Genomic DNA, 21,249 nt, shown 5'->3' with positions numbered 1-21,249 from the left:
TGAGAATTCTTAGAACAGAGGTTTTCAATGAAGCTGTATCCCAATTTTAATATATTGATTATGCTGTATATTTTAAAATGTGTCATATTTTTTTTAAAATTCCCTTGTTAGATGCCTTAAGTGAAATTCTGAATGAAAAATGGATGAAAAGTTTTTATGCATATATAACAGTAAAATTCTGTACAATAGTTACCCAATCATGCAACACAAAAAATGTAGAACTTTAAAGTATTCTTTTGACTGTTTTATTTCCAAGGTCATAAATAACAGTTTCTTATGTTTTTGCTGTATATTTTCTCCTGGAAAGGCTGTACCGCATCATCTGCAGAAAATTCTGACATAAAACTTTGATGATGATGATGATGATGATAGTGATGATGATATAAAAGTAAATCCTTGCCCAGCACACTCATGTTTAGTTTTCAATAAAGCAGAAATGCGTTCCTTTGTTTTAACTCCCTTTGTTTCTTCAGAGGAATTTTTTTCAAGTTGTGGACAATGGGAAATAATCATAGCAGCAGCAAACATAGCTAACTTGCTTCTCACTCTCTCTGTACAGAAAGGACAGCAGCATAGCAACCATAATAAAATAGAAGGGAAAAATTCACTCATTGGCACTGCTTTCCACAAAGATTTTTACATAAAAGTTTACTTATGTCCATGTTTTAGTTGTCCACATTTTAAAATATTTGCAAATATGGCAGTAGCAGTCCAGAAATATTCCAAACACTTTTACACAAGGAATCAATGTTCAACATTAATAAATACCCTTTTTACCCTTCAAAAATAATATTTTGAAGGTGACATTATATTTGGCTTGCACATCATTTAAGTGCACTCAAACATTCACACTGAATGTAGAAAGTCTTAGAAGTGATTTGGGTGAAGGATTTCCCTGATCTACATGTTTTACCTAGTAAATACAAACATGATTTTCTATTAAAATGCTCAAACCTATTCAGAGCAAGGATTCATGGTATGAACAAACATTAAAATTCATTGCCTTTGTAACTTTAGCAATTTAATTAAAATAAAAGGTGTTTTCTCTAGATTTATGTCAAAGACAGTTTTTGCTGCTGTTTTGTGAACCCAAAGCCTATAAAAGAAAATAAACTTTTCTGAAGGAAATTGATGGTCTGTATTGCAACTGAAAGATTGCTTCAGTTTCTCAAGAATCTTGTTGGGGTCTCTTCTGTGAAGCGTTTCCCTGAGTCATGTATTTACTGGAAAGGCTGCCTATATATTAAGACAAAAAAACCAAAATGAAGACATCAACAAGAAAGTTATCAACAGCATTTAAAAAAAAAAAATTCCCAAAGGGTAAGACAGTTCTTCATAACTGAGGAGAAATGGCACATTGGTAAAGCTTAAATAAATACCCTTTTTCAAATCACTAAATCCATTCTATACTATTCACAATAGCTCTTGTAATCTCAAACTTCAAACGTCACCACCTGTTCTTCCCATCCAAACTCAAGAGTTTCACTTGGACAGCCAAGGTCAAAGATGTATAATTGGGAAGCATCCACATACTGAAATGTGGTGTAGCTAATGTGATTGAGATGGTAGGTTGCAATTCTTAACACTCCTCACCCTTAGTTATAGGTGGCTGGAACTGATGGGAATTTCAGTCCCATACATACCGTATTTTTTGGAGTATAAGACGAACCTTTTTCCCCCAAAAAGAGGGTGAAAATCTGGGTACTGTCTTATACTCTGAATGTAGCCCCGCCCAGCCTCGCAAACGGAGATTTCAGAGGCTGAAAGAAGCCTCTGAAAAAAGCTTCAAAAAAAAAAAGTTTTTGAAAGGCTTTTATCTAAAATAATATGGCAAGCAACAAAAGAAGAATCAGTAAAGGTTCTAACCAAACTATGCTAACAAATCTGGAGAATGACACAATAACCAACAGATTGGAAGAGGTTAACCTACATACGAATACCAAAGAAAGGAGATTGAACAGAATACAGATAGTCCTTCAGAATAAAAGCCTCTGAAAGAAGCTTCAGAAAAAAGCCTTTTTTTTTCCTGAAGCTCTGTTTCGGAGGCTTTCAGAGGCAGAAAAAAAAGATTTTTCTGACACAGTTTCAGAAGTTTCAGAGGCAGAAAAAAAAGAAGGCACAGAGCTGACAACTGAGGAACCTGTTGCTAAAATTCACCTCTGGGAACAGCTGATTGGGGGTATTCTGGGAGGCTGATCAACCCACCAATCCGTTTTTTTCTTATTTTCCTCCCCAAAAACTAAGGTGTGTCTTATACTCTGAAAAATACGGTACATAGTATATCTCTGCATTAAGCCAAAAGGTGTTATTGCTTTTAATGCAGATCAGCAAATGACAAATGTATCTTGAAAAGCACTGCCTCTTTTCATTACTGTAAGAAAATATCAACGACATCTGTATACTGCCCACATGATGCACAATTCTGCTCAGGCTATTGGGTTGAATCATAAAAGCCATGTAGGAAAAAGGGCAGAAATAGATGCTCTTGTTCTTTCCTCATGCTGCAGCCTCCATATTGCTCTCCAAAACTTCTGAGAGCTGGAATAACCCCCGCCCCCATGTCACCCAAAAAACTGGGTAGAGCGATGCTGTTGAAAACACCAATCCCAAATTTTTAGCCATTCAGCAAGGCAAGGAGCTTACATAAATCATTGTGAGAAAAAAAATCTGAGATACTTTTTATATACATACATATATACATTTTAATAATTGCATCTATATCATTTCTTAGTAAGGTTTGCATTAAAAAAAAAAGAAGAAGCTTAATTTACAAACCTGACTGGGGACCCAAAATCAGTTTCCCTTTCTGTTTCTTTTTTTCTTCCTGTGGAGGTAGTCCCTTAAAAAATAAATAAGAAGCATAAACAAACACTTGGAGGTGGCCAATATATAATGTGATAACAGAAATATAATCCTGCAATATGTTAACAGGTATTCTAGTTGAAATGATGTACTATGAAATTTATCATGTATTAAGATAAAAGCTAATTTTTTTAAAAAAAAATCAATACATGATTTACCTGATTTAATCGACCAGAGTGTTTAACAGCACTGGATATAGGGGTCCCACATGGATTTTCTAACATCAGAACACCTTAGAAAGTTAAAATTATAATTTGTGAAAAAGTTTACATGTCTGCATCAATCTTCCAAATACTTTTGACCTCAGCTCCCAAGACCTGTTAAACCATGGTTTGTTAAATACATCACAATTTTCTGAATTTACGCATTGCCTTGTCTTTAATGATAGTTTATAACTCATAACTGCATTCATGCAACATGCCAAGACAAATAAGGTGCAACTTTTGGAAGGCTATCCTTCAAAACAGGTCTAATGGTTTTTGTTTGATTCACCTGAAGAAATTGGTAAGGTTACCATTTGAAGTAAAGGAAAGAGGGCCGAGTTCTTACTCTTTACTCCTGCAATTTTCCAAGTGAAAATTTCCCTCCCTTTCACTACTCCCTCCTTCCTCAATCCAGAGGTTAAACACTTTTTTTGGGTGAGGGTAAAATTCTCAAGCAGCAAGGTGGAAAATTTAAAAAGTTAGCAGGGGAAGAAAAATGTTGATTTAATATGCTCCCTTTCAGTGAAAATTTGCAGAGACACAATACCCCTGAAATAAACTCTCTGTTATATCCAAAGTAATATGCACAATTTACTTAAATGTATCTTACTTCCACCCCAAGCAATCAAATGAAACAATTTCCATCATTTCTAATTTTATTATTTGCATTAACATTGTCATTATATTGATATCATTTGAATGGTCCCTTAAACAAACACTACACTTAAATTGTGTTTTTATAATATAAACATCACTTTTTAAAGCATTTATTATTATTTTTCTACTGGAAGTGTTTTCAGCATCAAGGATTATATCCAGAGCTCTTATTTCATAAATGGAAATGAATTTCATTATTTCCATTCCTATGTACAGCAAAGGGCACTTAATTTGCTGACTAGGCACCCCTTCCAGCTGACAGGCTAGGAGGCAATTTTCAATGACTTTCCCTTTTGACTGCAGCTCTCAATCCCAAAATCTCATGCCGAGTGTTAATATCTGCGCTGCTGTAGATCCAAATCAAAGCTTTAGAAAGATAAGATCAATGCTGAGGCCTACAGTTTAACCCTGATGAATATAGAGTAAAACATCCATTAGCAGCATTGGACTGGAACTAGAATTCATACCTGCAACTCCTTTGTGCTGTGGGCATTCTTTTTTTATGTGTCCTTCCCTTCCACAAATGAAACAACGTTTTTCTCTTAAATCTCTATCTTCTTGCCGCTTCCATTTCTCTCCCATTGGCTTGGGAGATTTCTCTTTTCCAGTTTCCATTCCTCCTTTTCCTGATTTATTTTTGTTAGGTGCACATATTTGCAGCTTTCCATCCTTTAACAACACTTCTCTTTCTGTAGTTTTAACTGGGGTCTCTTGTTCATCTTTACTTCTTTTTTCTTTATTTTCTGTGGATCTTTGGTTTTTAGGATCTTCATTATCATGCCGTCTTCGGAGTCTGCAACAGTATTGATTGAAATAATTTTTCTCTTATGCAATTTAAGTCTGAGAAGTGTACTACCGGTATAGCAAAATCACTTTAAAATGTGCTGGATTCCTTTCTCCTACTGCACATCTTGGAGCTAACAGTAAAATACATTTACTAGTCTTTTTGCAATTGCACTTCCCATCTTTTAAGTTTTTAATACTATATATTATTTCTTCACTGCTTGTATTTTCAAATGTCCAAACAAGTTTACTTAGGAGATTCTCAATCAAAACTAAAGGCATTGATGAAAACAACTGTATACAACATGCAATATTCCATTAGGTCAATCTAATGCCATCTTTTTAGTAACACAGTAGTATTTTCAAATTATGAGGATTCATTATTTCAGAATACTATACATGTTTTAAATCATCTATCTTCCATATGCAGCATAAAATACAGAGGAAATATTTGTAAGTTTCTAATAATTAGATTATTTCCGCACTTGAGCAAAAACAAACTTACTTTCTCCGCATCGGGCAGTCTTTCATGAAATGTCCAATTTTACCACAAATTCTGCAACATCTGTCATTTGGGGCCAATTCTCCTTCTGTAAGCACTTCTGGGTCAAAAAAATATTCCTAGCAAAGCATTAAACATAGTAAGCTTTTAAGACCTGAAGACACTATGATTGTCCCTAAAGCACAATAAATAAAACCTATTTCTTAAGTCTGACTCTGCTAGTATTTAATTTCGATTGTTTATTTCAGTAAGGACTCTAGAAAACATGTAAAAACCTACAAAATGACAACTTTAAATCCAGTTCATATATAGATTCAAAATAATTTGAAACAACTAACGTCTGATTAAATGTTGCAGTCCAAATTGTATTAAATAAGAAAATTGTGATATTTGGTTATAGATCCACTATTTATGACATGGAAATATTTAAACATATGATTCTGATGAGTAAGAGCTTTCAATCAGAGTCCCTCGGGAGTTGGGCAGCATAGAAATGCGACAAAATAAATAAATATCATTATAAAGATTTGTTAGTTTCTAGAATACCTAAAAATACCTTGCAGTTCCATTATCAAAAATATTATCATAGATCTCTTCAGTAATTTCATTTATAAACCATATTATAATGGTCATACTTTTAAGTAACCATCCATTAATTTAAAATATATATTTATTTTCTTTCATCAATAAAAAGTATACATTTGACTGAGAAAAAGCATCATTAACAAGTACCTGAAAGGCAACTGGGTCATGAATTTCCTAACACACTCACCATTTTTGAAGGATATTCTTTTGGAAATCCTCTTACTGGAGTGCCAAATACCCTCCTGCCATTTATAAAAGCCTTCATTATAAAATTTGTCACTAAAATAATTGAAACAAAGATAATTAACTGTGTAATCAAAAATAATCAATATTTACTTAGATGCAAGTATATATAAGATAATTGATAAAAGTCTTACTTTTTCTTGATAATCCAGCTCCAAGATTATGATTCAGATCAAAAGGATCTGCAAAACAAGTAAGACGTTAGCAAAATCCATAGAAAAATATTAAACAAGTCTTATCAACGGAATGGCTATTTTAGAGCAACTTTGTATCTCTTTGACACATAGGTAGTATTCACATATTGTATTAAATACTAATTTATTTAGCAAGCTATAATGATCTGGTTTCTATGAGTTATAAACAATTGTTGATAGGCCACATTATGGCATAGTGTGATAGATGCACTCAGTCCTAAAAAAGAAGAGTGATATTTAAGTTCTAGATGATATAAACATAAAAACTTAGCATGAGTAAAGTATTGAAGATAACATTCAGTCAAATTTTTTATCAATCCAAACCTGGTTAGAACTAGAATTCAATATAGTCAGGGAGTAAAGAGAAAATTCCAATGCAAGGAGAAGGAGAAAGCAATGAAATGTCCTTTAGGATCTGCTCTCAGAAACCCAGAATAGATCAGGCTGGATGGAAAGAAGAGTGCTGTGCAGATAAAGCTACAAAAAAGGATGGCAGGGTCAATATAGGATCCCTGTGATTTCATCTGTAATATTCAAAGGAATTAAATGATTTCAAGAGTTCTGCGTAACATTAGGTACATTATGAGACACGGAAGAATAAGAGAGACCATAAGGGAAGCTTAGAATCTATAGCTAGTACTCTACAAATCCATTCTGTACTACAAAACAACTCTGGTATGTGCTGTATATCCATCTTATTTTTGTTAGAGACCAATTCTTCTCTGTGCCCTTTGTTTAATGTAACATACAGAGCAATGGCAGTGGATCCAGCAGCTCATTTGTAGACTGTCAGCAGTGGCCTTAGTGAAAGGACATCAAGAGAAGCACCATGCAAAAAAATACTAAGTGGATATCTTTCTTCAATGTGTTATAGTGATATCATTCATTCCAGTGCCAGACACTGTTATGCATTTAGCAGTTAGTCACCCAATAAAGTCCTTGCAATAAAAAAATCTATGTTAAAATATCAATAAAATGTTCATAAAATAGAGATACCTTCAATCACTATGTATTTCGAAGTCCACTGTTTCTTGAATGTTGTAAGCAAACTTTTTCTTCGGATGCAGATAACATGCTCTTTAAAATCAAATTCCTCAGTATAAAAACGTAGAAGTCCTAGCCATAATTCACCAATGGATTCTTTATTTTTACCAAAATCTGACCAAACCTCTGACTGAAAAGAGAGAGAAAAATACCTTTTTTGCTCATTTTTTTAGGTGGTTAAATTTTAAAAGGGAAACGTAATTTAATTATTATGCACATTTTAACCTGTGTGCAAAAGAAACCTGTTTCTCTGTTTTTTTAATGTTTTAGGATGAAAGTTAAACTGAAAGCCCTATAAAAAGATAAGAAATGTGGCTGATTTCACTGAATGTAAAATCTGCTGATCTGAAATAATCTGTTTATTAATTAATTCCCTTTAGCTGTACAGAAGCTGATCCCTGGGTTTAATAATATAGGCTGAGGTTGTCCTCGTTTTTATTCAGAAAATCTTAGGAATGTAAAATTTAAGAATACATACAACCTTGTCCCCTGAATCAGTCAGATTCTCACCAGTTCATTTATTCTGTCAAAGAAATAAACATTCCAGCCATCAACTAGAATTTCAGATTTCTTTGGCTCTTTATAGATCTAAACAAAGAAGTATTAAATATTAGCTTAACATTAAACTGATAGCCTTTGAATTCTTTTAAGTAGACATGGAAGTGTACAAACAACAATTATATACTGTACCTCTTGAAGAACTGGAATAACAGGTGGATTTCTCTGCTGAAGAAAATAGAGCACCATTAGAGTATATGCGTAGGAAGATAAGCTGCCTCTGGATGCATCACCAATGTCACACATCTGGAGTGAGAGAGAAAAATTAGCTTAAAGACTTGGTTGCTCTTGAATCCCCATTAGACCTGGACATTGCTGTACCTTTGTAAATACTTTCATTGTGTAGCAAAGATATTTTACTCTGGGATCAATTGTGGCATAACAAGACAAGAGCCTTGTGTTATGCAGAGCCTGCAAAAAACAAAAAGACTAAGTATAAGTCCCCTTTTCTTTTACAGAAAAATTTGGAAAGGTAAAATGAGAAGTTCAGGCATGGAAAGCTGTTCAGAAGTTTATAAAGTTTTAGACTGATACATGGTAGAATTTTGTCTTATTTCTTTCATTTTCAGGTAAGAAAAGCTTCATTTTTAAAATATGCCATTAAAATTAGTCATTTCAGGAAATCATATGCTTCTTTGGGACTGACATATTTTTACATTAAGCTATTTTCACAGAATATTCTGAAATAAAATATTGTAAAGACAAGGCTGATATATTTATCTTCTAACTTTTCAATTTTCATTAACTGCCCATATCACTGTTTGCTATTTTGTTTTTTGGTCCATATGATGATGACACACTCAAATATAAATTAAAGCATTATTTTTCCTTAGAGCCATGAACAATTCCTATTTATAAAAACTTTCAAATGACTATTTGGAGAAATATTTACATTTCAAACTGTTAAAATGGTCTTACCAATGTGTTATACAGACTGATATCTACTTCAAGGCCACTTCGGACATGAAAAAACTTGACTATCGGCACTTTAGCAGTTGTTATGGGTAGGATATTTCTTAAACCTATGCAAGTAAAAAAATACTTACTTCAAGTGAACTTAGTGACAATATTAGATGCAGCAGACTAAATAAAATATGAAGCTTAAGCTACAAAAACATACACACTTATTTAAGGGCAAGTCTCAGTTAATTCAACAGCCCTTATTTCAGTGTTTTGGAAATAAGATGTTTCACTACAAAAATCACTAAGCAACAGTTGGCACAGAGTTATTTCAGGCTTTTCTGTATTTCATAATAACAGAAATGCATTTAGTGCACTCAGTTATAGGAAAAAATGGTGTCAGCATATGCAAATAGTATGGGACGCAGAAATCTGTCAAAAGACAGAACTGTATAATAGATGATATGAAAAAAATATATAGGGCAAGACGTTTTAGTGAATCAAGTTTTACTGGAAAGCCAATGAAAATTCTGCAATGAAATATACATTTTCTAATACTATGGCATATATTCAAACAATCAATATATTAGCTATAACATCATTGGCAAAACTTGGTTTAAACTTTAGGAGATAATCTGAATAAAGATACAGGCATTCGTGAAAGACACAAATACTATATTCCCTCAATACTGCCTTCTGAAAGATAAGAACAATATGCAATCCAAAAAAATCCATAAAAACTTTTTTCCAAATGAGATTGCCAAAATATTATATAAATTTTATATAAATAACTGCATCAGAAACCAGTTGAATGCATTTTGATTTCTGAATTATGAAAAGCGAACTGTTTGGGATACAGCTGTTGGCCAACATTTTTGCTATTTAAAAAATAAGCCAACTACTAAACGTGTTTTTTCAAGAGGCAACTGGACTTTCTGGTTTTTCAGCTCTGAGCTGAAGAAGCTTCTTGGATGAGAAGTAAAATATCTTTCAAAAAAAAACCCAGAAAGTCCACTTGCCTCTTGACAAAGCACCTTTGGGACAACCATGACCTGGATGACTGAGAATCTCATAGACAATTAAGCCAAATGTTTATGTAAATGAAGTAACACTATATAAAATATGAGGACCTGATTCGATATTTCATAAGACAACACAGTCTTTTAATTTTGAAGAATCGGATGTTTACCTGAATGTTTCTTCAGCACTCTTGCAAGTTCTTCAATGATTCTTATACAATCAAGTCCCTGTGATAGAAAAAATGTTAGTATATTGATAGTATTTATATCCAAGAAAAACATCCATTTAATAGGTCTCTAGCCTCTTTGCCGGATACACAGGTTTAATTTCAATACTTGACACTACTTTGAAGCATGTCTTCGTAATGCTAGGTACTGACTTCTGTAGTTTCTAATCCGCTTTTGATTTTGAAACTGCAAATGTATGCTAACTCCCAGAAACATTTGTGTCAGAAAATGGAAGCATCACACAGTCCTGACCCAAATGTTGCAAATATTTAAATTGCCAAGGACTTGTTAAACTTACTAAAGGAGAGGAAAAAAGAACGCAAACATGCACTTCTTTTTCTTCGGTTGCAAGAGATGTAAAAGTAGAAATAGTGCCTGTACTGTGTACTATTTGATGAGGGTTTCAGAACACCCTACAGTATAAACAGTTGAATATAAATTATTTTTCTCTTCTTAAACAGCAGCCACTTTTTTCCAAACTCAGCTTAATTTATACATTTATTTCTGAGTACAAATTGCTGCAATGAGACTTATCTTGCCACTGATGTCTCACATCTGATGTAACTGCCAAGGACAATACAAGCCCTCAAAACAATAACGAACAATCCATATGATTTGAATGATGGTATTTTCCTAACATTTCTTCAGCAGTGCACTGGTTTTAGATTGATATAAAGGTAGCTACAGCAATGTTATGCCGTACACGAATACCTACTCTGAATGAAAATCCAGTTTTTCTGAATTTGGATGAGTGGAAAAAAAGTAAATCTGGTTTATCAGCTTCTATTTTCTTACAGTACCTCACTATGGATTTTGAATAACAGAGAATAGAACTCTGCTGAGACTATTTTAGTGGTTGTAGTTTGGTGCCCAGCCTATATACCAAAACTATAATGATGGGTAACCAAACACATCTGTGCGCACACATATAGAACATTAGCAGCTTAGAAAACAAAAAAGACACATAGAACATATATTTTTGTTCATCAAATTGTCCATATCGACAAGCTACCTCAGCAGTTTCCAGACCATCAATTGTCATACAAATATCAAGATCGCTTTGCTTGAAGCCAAATCCATTCTTTGAAGACCCAAAAAGGTTTAATTTTGTGCCTATAAAGGAGAATATAGATCTATGACTAATTCACATTTATTTATTTATTTTATTTATTTTATTTTATTTCTATACCGCCCTTCTCCTGCGGGACTCAGGGCGATGTACAGCCAAGATAAAACATAGCATATAAAATTTAAAAACAGTTTAAAAAACAATTAAATAATTTTGGCCCAAAATTTAAAACAACCCAATTAAAACCGAATTCAATTAAAACTGAGAGGATGGGATCAAGCCAGCCCGGCTAGATGGAATAAGTGTATAAATTTTTAGCGTAGTTATCCAGAGCCTGGATAGCTCTGCAGACAAGGCACTGCAATTTAACACCAGCTGCCTGCAATTAAAGTAAGTTCGAATCTTGCCAGGCTCAAGGTTGACTCAGCCTTCCATCCTTTCTAAGGTAGGTAAATTGAGGACCCAGTTTGTGGGGGCAATAAGCTGACTTTGTATAAAATATACAAAAGTATGAAGCTATTGCTTAACGCACTGTAAGCCGCCCTGAGTCTCCGGAGAAGGGCGGCATATAAATCAAATTAAAAAAATAAAAAATACATGCTTTAACATCAGGTTACTTAAAAATATAAGAAAACGGAATTCAGCATACAATATTTTTCTATCAAGTAAGGCATTTTGTTTGAGCAAGATTTAGATGAAAATAATAAAGATCACTTTAAATCTCTGAATTTAAAATTAAAAAATTAACTACAGGAAGCACCTGGAAATTCTTGTCGGATGAAACTTTCAAGATTTTGCCTTATATATTCCCGAGCCTGGTCTTCTATAATATTTGGAGCAAAATCTTCTGTTGAAAACAGAACACAATTTACATTCATTTACAAATGGAATTGTGGTAGCAAGTAAGAGACACACAAAATAAGCTGTTCTTCTATTGTTTTCAAATAGTTTTACAAATAAAAAATGTTAAAAGTAAATCAGTTATAGCCATTATGGGAGCAGGCATCTAGCAACACAGATCCAGATACAACTTGTATAATAGGGAAAACTTTGGTAGGAAAATTGAAATAAAAAATGGAGAATCTAACTGGTAGCAAAGAAATGGGACAACATCTTTCTTTTCTGATAATAAATAAACCCCTATATTCTAAGTAGAATATAGCTGCAGGAAACTATTAATACTTTTTCTGTAAAATTAACAAATAATTAAAATATAGTTCTTCCAACTTACTGTAACATTGGATGCACACTTGATCCAGAATACTGGAAAACTTGGATGTTAATGGTGGCAAAGGATCCAGTTCAATTTTTTTAAAGTCTTCTGGACAATCCCTCTTTAGATGACCTTCTCGCTTACACAAACTGCATACAACTGTAGGAGTCTAGATCAAAAGAAAAGATTTATCTAAAAATTCTCTTCTCAGCTTTATAACGCCACCTAGCTCCCAAATGCTCAATCTTGAATATATATTGATGATGGATGAAATCCAATGTACTTCCAGTCACTTTAGTAGACTTGAGGACATAATTCTCCCATCACCCAAATATTTTTCGATCTTCTAACCCTTCCAGAGCAAATATTTAATATCTTTATATCTCAATTTGGTCTGATAATTTTGCTTTATATTATGAAACAGCCAAAATGTGTTGTAATATATTGCAATTGGGACAAGAATGTTCTTAATTCCCATATGAGCAATTTTTCTCAGCTGCTTAGGAAATCAGTGACGGAGTATATTATGAATAGTGTATGCATCACACTGCACTACTGTAATCAAAGATGAAATTTAACTTTACATTTTAAATGCTTACACTTGAAGTTTACTATGATCTTCGATTTACTTTAACAGAAGTTCACAGCTAATTTGTTTGTGAACACAAACTGGCAGGAATTAATATTTCAGGATTCAGTTGGGTACGGCCATGGATGGAAACGGCTTTAAAACATTTGAATCCAGATTCTTACATGTAGAATTTGTAGATCAAATTTTACCAGTGTGGGTGTTAAATCCTATTTCTATGTATAAGTCTGTCTTGGAATGAAAGCATTATATGATTAGTAATACTTTGATATATAGGTGCTATTACCTTGCCTTTTGTGAAAGCAGTTTTATTAAATTCATAGAAGTATTCTGTAATTCTGTAATTCTGGTCTACTGGCTTGTTATTTTCAGTAAGTACTTCTTTTTCAGGATCATCTTCTTTGTTCAAATCTACACTCGAAAATTCATCTACTCTCTTCTTTAGCTCAATATCCCCATGGGCAATAAGCAATTCTTCCTCTTCGGAAAGAGGTTCCTCAACACCAGATCCAGTGTATGTATTGTCCAGCTCATCTTCAGTATTGACTATGTTCTCATGTTGCTCTTGGCTTTTAATACTATGCTCTTCGTCTTCTTCCTCTGCTTCTTCCTCCTCATCTTCTTCTTCCGAGTTATCCATTTCAGATATTTGTTCCTGAGTTGGTGGTTCCAGTTTGAACAGGGAATCATCCAGTTCATCAGTACCTTCTGTGCTCTCCTCATCAATGTCAAGTTTATCATTTGGAATACCTCTCTCTTCTAAAGCAAACTCATCAAGGGCAGCTACTACATTTTGAAACATTTCCAAATCAGAAATGCTATCTGTTTCAACATCGTGCTCACTAATTGGAATAGCAAGATCTCCACTTTCACTGTCTTGGTTACTAGCCAAATGTTCCTGCTCATGTCCCTCTTCCTCGTCTTCATTTCCACTCTCGGTCTCTTCACAGCTTGGTTTAAATTCCTCATTGTCACCCAAAATGAATTCTTCAATTATACAATCTGAGTCCTCATAAGACATTCCTAAATGTTCACCATCTCCCAACTGTTCTTCCACAAAGTTTTCATCAATAAATACCTGAGAAGGCTCACACATATGTTCTTGAGGAAAATAAGAACTTTTCTTGGTAGAAGTTATACAGCTGTCAATTACAGTATTCTCCATTTCATTTTGGACATTTTTTATATCAGGGATTGTTTGCTTAAAGTCATTGTTCTCAGGTTCTAGAAGTATTGAGCCCTCTAGAGATTTTATTTGGTTGTTTTTTGCATTCTGTTTATGAGGCAAGGCAAAATACTTGTAAGTTGACCGTAAACAATGAAGTATATACTCATATACTAACTGACTATTAAGAGTTCTTGCCACATTCCTCTTTACGGAGTAAGGATCTGAGGAGGGGAGAAAAGGTAAAAAGTGTTATGGAGGGTTAAATATTATGCTCATGTTTTCATTCTTTAAACAATTTAACCAAACAAGAATAGCACTAATTTTCCTCAAGCCTTTCAATCAACTCATTAGGCTGAGAAACCTATAGAAATATAGGTAGTACTCATTTTATAATTGGTTGCTTAGTGATCTTTCAAGGTTCCAGTGGACCTATTTGGGGATAGTTATGAGCTGGATTCAATGACTAGGAATCAGAGGCCTCCTCCAGTCACATAATTCAGGCCTATGCAATCTGGCCGCATTTACACCTGTTTGCATTGTCTCACAGTCACAGCACTGTGTTTTATGACAGTTCCTGAAAACAGGCTTCCAATTACTTCCAATTTTCAGCATAACCATGTCCACAGCAAACCATTGGTTCACTTAACAACCATGGTATTACGTAATGACTGTGGATCAGCTTAACGACCATGATGGACCATGTGGATCAGCTTAACGACTATGCAGCTGTTAACAACCGCTGCAAAAAAGTTCATAAAATCAGGTAGGTCACATGACTGACCCGTTTTACAAACTGTCACAAGTTATGACTGTGATGAGCAGTTGTAACTTGAGGTTAGCCTGTGTATCACCCAATCCACATGACTAAGAAATGAACATTTAAGGCTTGCAACATGAATAGAAAGAGCATGAGAACCAATTTAATCATTGTTCTATTGGCCACAAGTTCTGAATTTTCACATTTTATTTTACTAAGCCTCATTAAGTCAAAAAAGAAGCCTGCCTTCAAAATATACTCCAGTTGAGATTCTGCACTGTATATTTTGAGAACGTTAGGGAACTGCACCTTTCTGTTTCAGCAGTAAAAATTATATCTGCTGACCAGAGTTAGTTCTAGATTCTATCTTTTTCTTAATATATAGTGATATAGGTTTCTCCTATACTGAATATAACTAAACACTGGCAAACCAATCTATGTAATATACCTTCCACAGCAATTCTTTTTTTAGGCCAGTCCTTGGATTCACGAGATACTTTTTCTTTGAGCCGTATGCTTATCACCAAGTCAGATAGATTAAACTCCAAAGCATAAAAACGAAGCAGTTCAACCCACAGCTGTCCAATTGGAACTGAACACTGTTGATCTGAATCAAATACTAAAGGAACCTGTCAATCAAAACAAAAATTGAATCACTGTTTTCACCCAGAAGCCATATTTGGAAGCGGAAAAATATGACTATACTATTGTTAATTCTTTTAAAGAACAAGTGCAAGGTAATGACTAAAACATCTAATGAATCAATAAAAAGGGAAATAGAACAACGCCCTGTGAGGAGGGTTGGGCTGAGACAGAATGACCATCCCAAGTCACCAATCCAATTATCATGCCTAAGGCATCTTCCAATGTCCTATTTTTTAGGCCAGCACCTTCACCACTATACCACACTTGATCTTTATATAGGCTAAACAGTATTCAAAGTATTTATATAAAATACTTTATATAAATACTTTATATAAAGTATAAAGTTTTGCAGACAAATTAGGAAAATACTCCTGTGATCAGATTAGATTTCATTCAAATACTGTACCTGAGCTCTGATAAAAGCTCTGTTGCGAAACTAGATTGTTATGGTTAAAATATATGATTCTGTCAAGAGCACAGGCTTGTCCTCGGAAAAAAATATATCAATTTGTTTTTAAACATTTAACTTGTTTAAATGGACATAGTATATATACATCCCAAGTATACAGGTAGTCCTCAACTTACAACCACAATTGAGCCCAATATTTCTGTTATTGAGGCATTTGTTAAGTGAATTTTGCCCCATTTTACGACCTTGTTAAGTGAACCACTATAGTTAATAAGTTAGTAATATGGTTGTTAAGTGAATCTGGCTTCCCCATTGATTTTGCTTGGCAAAAGATGATCACATGACCTTGGGACACAGCAACGGTCGTAAGTATGAACCAATTGCCAAGCATTCAAATTTTGATCACATGATCATGGGGTGGCTATAAATGTCCCAAGCGTGAAAAATGGTCATAAGTCAGTTTTTTCAGTGCTGTTTTAACTTTGAATGGTCACTAAATGAACTGTTGTATGTCAAAGACTAGCTGTACTCAAAAAAATTAGCACAATGGGTCAATGATTTATTCTCCATCTATAAGCAGATGGGAAGAGAGAGGCAAAGATGATTCCGAAATCTCTTCCATTTGGACAAGTCCTCCTCCCCATAGGATCCTTATCATCAACTGTTGTAGGGAAATAATTCTAGAACAGAAAGAAGACAGGCTAACAAATACCATCCTCAAGCCAACTCCAGCTGACTGCCCCATCACATATCAACATTGGTCATCATCTGTCCTACAGGAAGTATACTAATTAGTGGTTTCTCTAAAAAATGTGGCTTTTACTAATGACTAATAGGATTCTATTCTGCTTCTCAAGGTAACTGTGATTTAGCTTACACTTAAAATTATTCAAGTATCTAATCAAAATTGAAAAGTAAAAAAATATGGTAGACATATTATTACAGTTCATTGTGTACTTCTATTTTAACTATAACATGGTGGATTCTAGTTTCTGTATCTTTGTTATGTACTCAGCTCTGAAACCAGACAAACCATTATAGAATATACTAAATATATTAATTACTTTATTTTTTAATTGAATATTACACTTGTTAAATAAATGCCCACATTTATTTGATGGCAATCTTTTAATTCTGAGAACTGCAATCAGTTTATTGAAATTTACTTCATTATAAATTAGCAACAGAAACTTTTTAAAAATGTACATTTAAAACATTCTATCCCTACAATTAATTTATTAACATACCTTTCCCCTTTTAGGAGAAGATTCCTTTGAAGAAGTGGGATCAACACCAGGGCTGTATTCCCAGACCACAGTATTATTTTCAGCTTCTTTAAGATTAAAATTCACTAATTTGTTTAATGAAAATCCTTCAATCTAATGTAAGAAAAAAAATCATAAGAAATAATTACCTCAGGGGAAAAAAATCAACATTAAGGACAGAAACTTAAAAAAGATTTGATTCCTCTCCAAGATACTATTTTTTGTTACAGTCATTTTAAAAACATCTGGAGGTCATGTTTTGAAAGAGGTAATACCAGAGAGTTATATAATGTAAGGATATTATTGTTTCTAATTCCTGGGTTTTTTTTGTTTTTTTTTTACATCTGGCTTTGTATTTTAACATATACTGTACATATTTTCCAGTTTTCCAGTATTAATGAAGTATTCCTTCTATAATCATAGCCAATTTAGACTGTTGGTACCTATGAGAAGCCATGATTTTTGTCTTCTACATTACATTACTTTTCATTAACAGCAAGTCTCATTGGCCATTCTTTATGCTATTAAAGATATTCTTTCTTCATTACAAATTTGGAAAAAGGGCTATTTCCCCCCCCCTCAAAATAGCATTCAAATCAACAAATATTATGAACTATTTAAATACATAAAAGCAACCACTAAAGAAGAATGAATAGAATAGCCTTTTTTTTGTATCTTAAACATGGTGTCAGCCCTAAAACACCTGATTTGAAAAGAAATTCCACAACTAGGAGATTATCTTCCTCCTGGGGTTTTTCTAGGGTGCATGTGGTAATGTCTAAATCTGAAACATACAAAAGTGGGTCTTATTTTAATATTTTAATTGATTAGGATGATCAGATGGAAGATGGCAATATTTGAGTTAAACTTGGCCCTGATAATTTAAAATGCTATAGTCCAACTCTGTTAATTCTGGATCCAGCAGAAAACTTTAAAAATGAACAAAATGTCATCATTATAATAGGTCTGAGCTAATATCTAGATTAATTTTCTGAAACTATTGTGAGATTTCAGCATTGCTTGTTATCTGCTACTCATTCCCAACTTTAGGACATTTAATAACTGCTTATAACTAATAAAAGCCATTATAGCTTGAATCTTTGCTATTCATAGGACTATCGATCAAGGCAGAATCTGCTCTCAATACAAGCAGTCAAAGAAGGCATGCTATGGGTCTCATTTCACCCAGAATTGAGAGAAATGCTAATCCAGAACACGAACATGTCCCTGCTCAAGACATGACTCTTACTTTGCTATCATTGAGAAAAGCAATTAAGACTGTGCCATTTCAAAGAGCTTTTGGAGGGGAGGGCATTATATAGACTGCCAGTACTTTAATGTGAGGCCCATGAGCAGTCAATCAGTCAGACCAATGAATTGTTACAGTGCTGTTAATTGATTTTATTGATGTTTCATTGATTTTGAACTGTGTTAATATAATGGATACTGTAAAAGCAATAATCAATAAAGAACTTTCTCCCTCTTTTTGGAAAAAAGTAAGAATTCATAATCTCAAGGCTACATAAACAAAACACAATTTAGTTTATTTGATTTGATTAAAATGAAAACATTTTATCTGCATTTAAAAATTTTTATAGACACATACCCATGAACCTAAATAGACAGGCAGAAAAGGTTCTTTCCTTTGTTGCAGAAAGAAAATAACCATGAGAGCAAATACATAAGGTGGTAAACCACCTTCTTCAGGATGATCTATACAACATAGCTAAAACAGAAAGAAAAATATTTATTAAAGTAACATTATGAAACATTTCAACTTGACAGTTCATGAATTTGAAGAAATTAATCCAACTTTTACTATAAAAATTATTTAAATATACTCTTAGGCAAACTGAAGACAGTTGTATACTTCTACTTTTGAGTCATACACTCACATGCAGCTACAGCAATTTTATAGACTGGGCTGTGACACAGTACCTACTTACCATCATATCATCACATCTAATAAAGTTGGCTGTATAACCAAGGCAGACATGGCCGTTCCTTTTCACCAGGCTATATGACTAAGTCTTATAAGCTTAATGTAAGGAACAGCTGAAGGGTGTATATTAAGCATCAGGCGATTGACAGAATAAAGCATTCATTTGCGGTGGAAATACTGCATTCTTTGTACTGCATAGTGTATATTTAAAGCTACTCTTATAGAAGAAAAATACTATAGAAACTGAAACAAACTACTGTAGAGTGGGATAAAAGAAAATTAAGAGACCCAATTACAATGATTGGGAAATGAATGAAAGGGGTATGTGTGTGTATGTCATACTCTGGCAAAGCTGCACAATCCAAAAAGTCAATGAGCTTAACTTTATACTATAACTTGATATAGCTTAACCATAATTTCAAAAAATTGGTTTTATTAACTTTATTTATTACCTCCATATCCTTCCAGTCTGTTATGAGTAAGACTCATAATAGTATAAAAGCAAGCCTATCATCTTCTGATCAACAAACTCATGTTTACTTTAGGGAAGAAAATTCAAAATCTGGAAGAGCCACAAATACTACCCTCTTCTAAACTACTTTAGGATCACTTATATATTCTTCTTATGGATGTATTTAGCATTCAATGATTAATAAAGAAAACTGCTAAATATTTAGCTGCTGTCTTTAAAACAGGTAGTCATCCTTATGTGAGATACATTATTTCCAGTTAGAAGCCCTAAGAAAAAGAGAGAAACTCCCGATCCCCTTTTTTCATAAAAGAACTATAGAAAATTACCCCTTAAAAGATACATCTAAATGGAGTTCTAAGATGAGCAACTTTTTTTTTTTGGAGCTGATGAACTAATGGAACAATTTAAGCCTCCTCTCTTTAACCTACACAAGCCAGCAAAATTGGTTCAAGATTTTATGAAACAGATGGGTGGAGGGGAAGGAGAGGGGTCTATGACAATTCTCCATGGCCAACTCACCACTGCCAATTCACCATGGCCAACTCACCACTGCCAATTCACCATGGCCAACTTGCTGCAAGACAACTCACTGCGGGACAAGAATTACACTAATATCAAGAAATAGTGGAATATAAAGAACGGATGCAACAGGAGGGACAGAATGAAATGTGAATAGCAAAAATTAAAAACAATATTTATTTTAAATAATTAAATAGAATTGTTAAATTGTTCCACAACAAGTTGTCCCATGGTGAGTTGTCCCATAGCTAATTGGCCGTGGTGAGCTGGCCATGGCAAGTTGGCTGCAGCGAGTTGTCCCATTCCAGAGGGGAGGGCAGCTAAAGGAAGGGTAAATCCCTTTGCAGTAGTAGAAATATTGCCCAACATTTACAGGATGCATCTTCTTACTTTTTCCAAAACAGACTGAGTACCCATGGAATATATATTTGATTATGTATTAATAAACATGTTTTGCTACTAAACCAAACCTACCTTGGCCCAGTGTCTGAAAGCAATGACCAAGGACACAAGATGAGGCTCTAATCTTCCAACCATAGCTAAGTGATTTGTCGTCAGACAAGCATTATCATTTCCTGCACTTACTCTGCAAACAAGGCCACTAAAATAATAAACACAGAAATGTTAACTTTTTCTCATTTTGGGGTATGCAAAATGAGACAGAAGAATACACAACTGGAAAGGAGTGGCTGTGGTGGAAAAGAATAATGCTACATTCTCTCCATCTTTTTTCTGCAATAAAATTTCTGGTAGAAATCAAGGTGATGCAGCATCATGAGCAGAACTTGCTATTCAATGGCAACGAGTAGTGATTTTGCCCAGGACATTAAAAACAACTTTATCTGCTGCTACATCTGTTGTTACTGGTGATGTTACTGCTATAAATTCCACCTTCCTGCCCACACCAGACTCAAGTCAGCTAACAAGAAGTAGTAATTTAAAAAGTACTTACAATCTACTGTAACAGGGATATTTTGAATCATTTAACTACATTGAGTTTTAAAAGATAATCGTTTGAAATTATCATTGTGCATTTAAGATAGCTTCTGGGCAAGACCCTTAAATGAAAAATAGCACTTTTTATTTCAAGCTAAATGAGACCACTAGTATGTTAATCTAGTGGTCCCATTTAGCTTGAAATAAAAAGTGCTAAAGTGTTAACATACGCTGGAAGTATATCCAGAAATCCATCAAAGAGAGAAGCAATCACAATGATAGTTCTTTGAAATTATTTGATACTTACTTCTTTTTTTTTTTGATTATACATAAACCTACATGTAAATTATTAGGGTTTCTGTCAGAACAGGCCAGTGAAATGGCATTCAATTAAAGATGAATAAAATAATTTAGGAATGATTAGGGTCTGAATTAACTAAATTGCATATCTACCATATTTTCCATTAGCAGTGAAGTCCATTGATCT

The 21,249-nt window shown here is 33.8% G+C and overlaps 1 protein-coding gene across 5 annotated transcripts in view; it reads right to left on the bottom strand.

Moving 5' to 3' along the window:
* Nucleotides 1–231: 231 nt before the first annotated feature.
* The window catches only part of TUT7 (terminal uridylyl transferase 7), a 35,205-nt gene continuing 14,187 nt past the window's right edge, over nucleotides 232–21,249 (bottom strand). For 4 of the 5 annotated variants that reach the window (XM_034410110.3, XM_087888258.1, XM_087888257.1 and 1 more), the window contains exons 9-29: nucleotides 20,301–20,427; nucleotides 18,500–18,619; nucleotides 16,876–17,007; nucleotides 15,023–15,203; nucleotides 12,936–14,038; nucleotides 12,079–12,229; nucleotides 11,608–11,694; nucleotides 10,791–10,891; nucleotides 9,721–9,778; nucleotides 8,550–8,653; nucleotides 7,953–8,042; nucleotides 7,764–7,877; nucleotides 7,584–7,661; nucleotides 7,026–7,203; nucleotides 5,970–6,017; nucleotides 5,780–5,871; nucleotides 5,011–5,126; nucleotides 4,190–4,515; nucleotides 3,021–3,094; nucleotides 2,776–2,839; nucleotides 232–1,236 (exon numbers count right to left, since the gene is read on the bottom strand). In XM_034410110.3, coding sequence (XP_034266001.2) covers nucleotides 1,169–1,236; nucleotides 2,776–2,839; nucleotides 3,021–3,094; nucleotides 4,190–4,515; nucleotides 5,011–5,126; nucleotides 5,780–5,871; nucleotides 5,970–6,017; nucleotides 7,026–7,203; nucleotides 7,584–7,661; nucleotides 7,764–7,877; nucleotides 7,953–8,042; nucleotides 8,550–8,653; nucleotides 9,721–9,778; nucleotides 10,791–10,891; nucleotides 11,608–11,694; nucleotides 12,079–12,229; nucleotides 12,936–14,038; nucleotides 15,023–15,203; nucleotides 16,876–17,007; nucleotides 18,500–18,619; nucleotides 20,301–20,427 — 3,412 coding nt within the window. In that variant the 3' untranslated portion in view covers nucleotides 232–1,168. The remainder of the gene's footprint in view (nucleotides 1,237–2,775; nucleotides 2,840–3,020; nucleotides 3,095–4,189; nucleotides 4,516–5,010; nucleotides 5,127–5,779; nucleotides 5,872–5,969; nucleotides 6,018–7,025; nucleotides 7,204–7,583; nucleotides 7,662–7,763; nucleotides 7,878–7,952; nucleotides 8,043–8,549; nucleotides 8,654–9,720; nucleotides 9,779–10,790; nucleotides 10,892–11,607; nucleotides 11,695–12,078; nucleotides 12,230–12,935; nucleotides 14,039–15,022; nucleotides 15,204–16,875; nucleotides 17,008–18,499; nucleotides 18,620–20,300; nucleotides 20,428–21,249) is intronic. The other variant, XM_087888259.1, reaches the window with a different exon arrangement.

This window comes from Pantherophis guttatus, chromosome 2, assembly GCF_059756535.1.
Source record: "Pantherophis guttatus breed Tessera chromosome 2, ASM5975653v1, whole genome shotgun sequence".
Classification (NCBI taxonomy): Eukaryota; Metazoa; Chordata; class Lepidosauria; order Squamata; family Colubridae; genus Pantherophis; species Pantherophis guttatus.
This window is presented reverse-complemented; position numbering and strand designations above follow the sequence as displayed.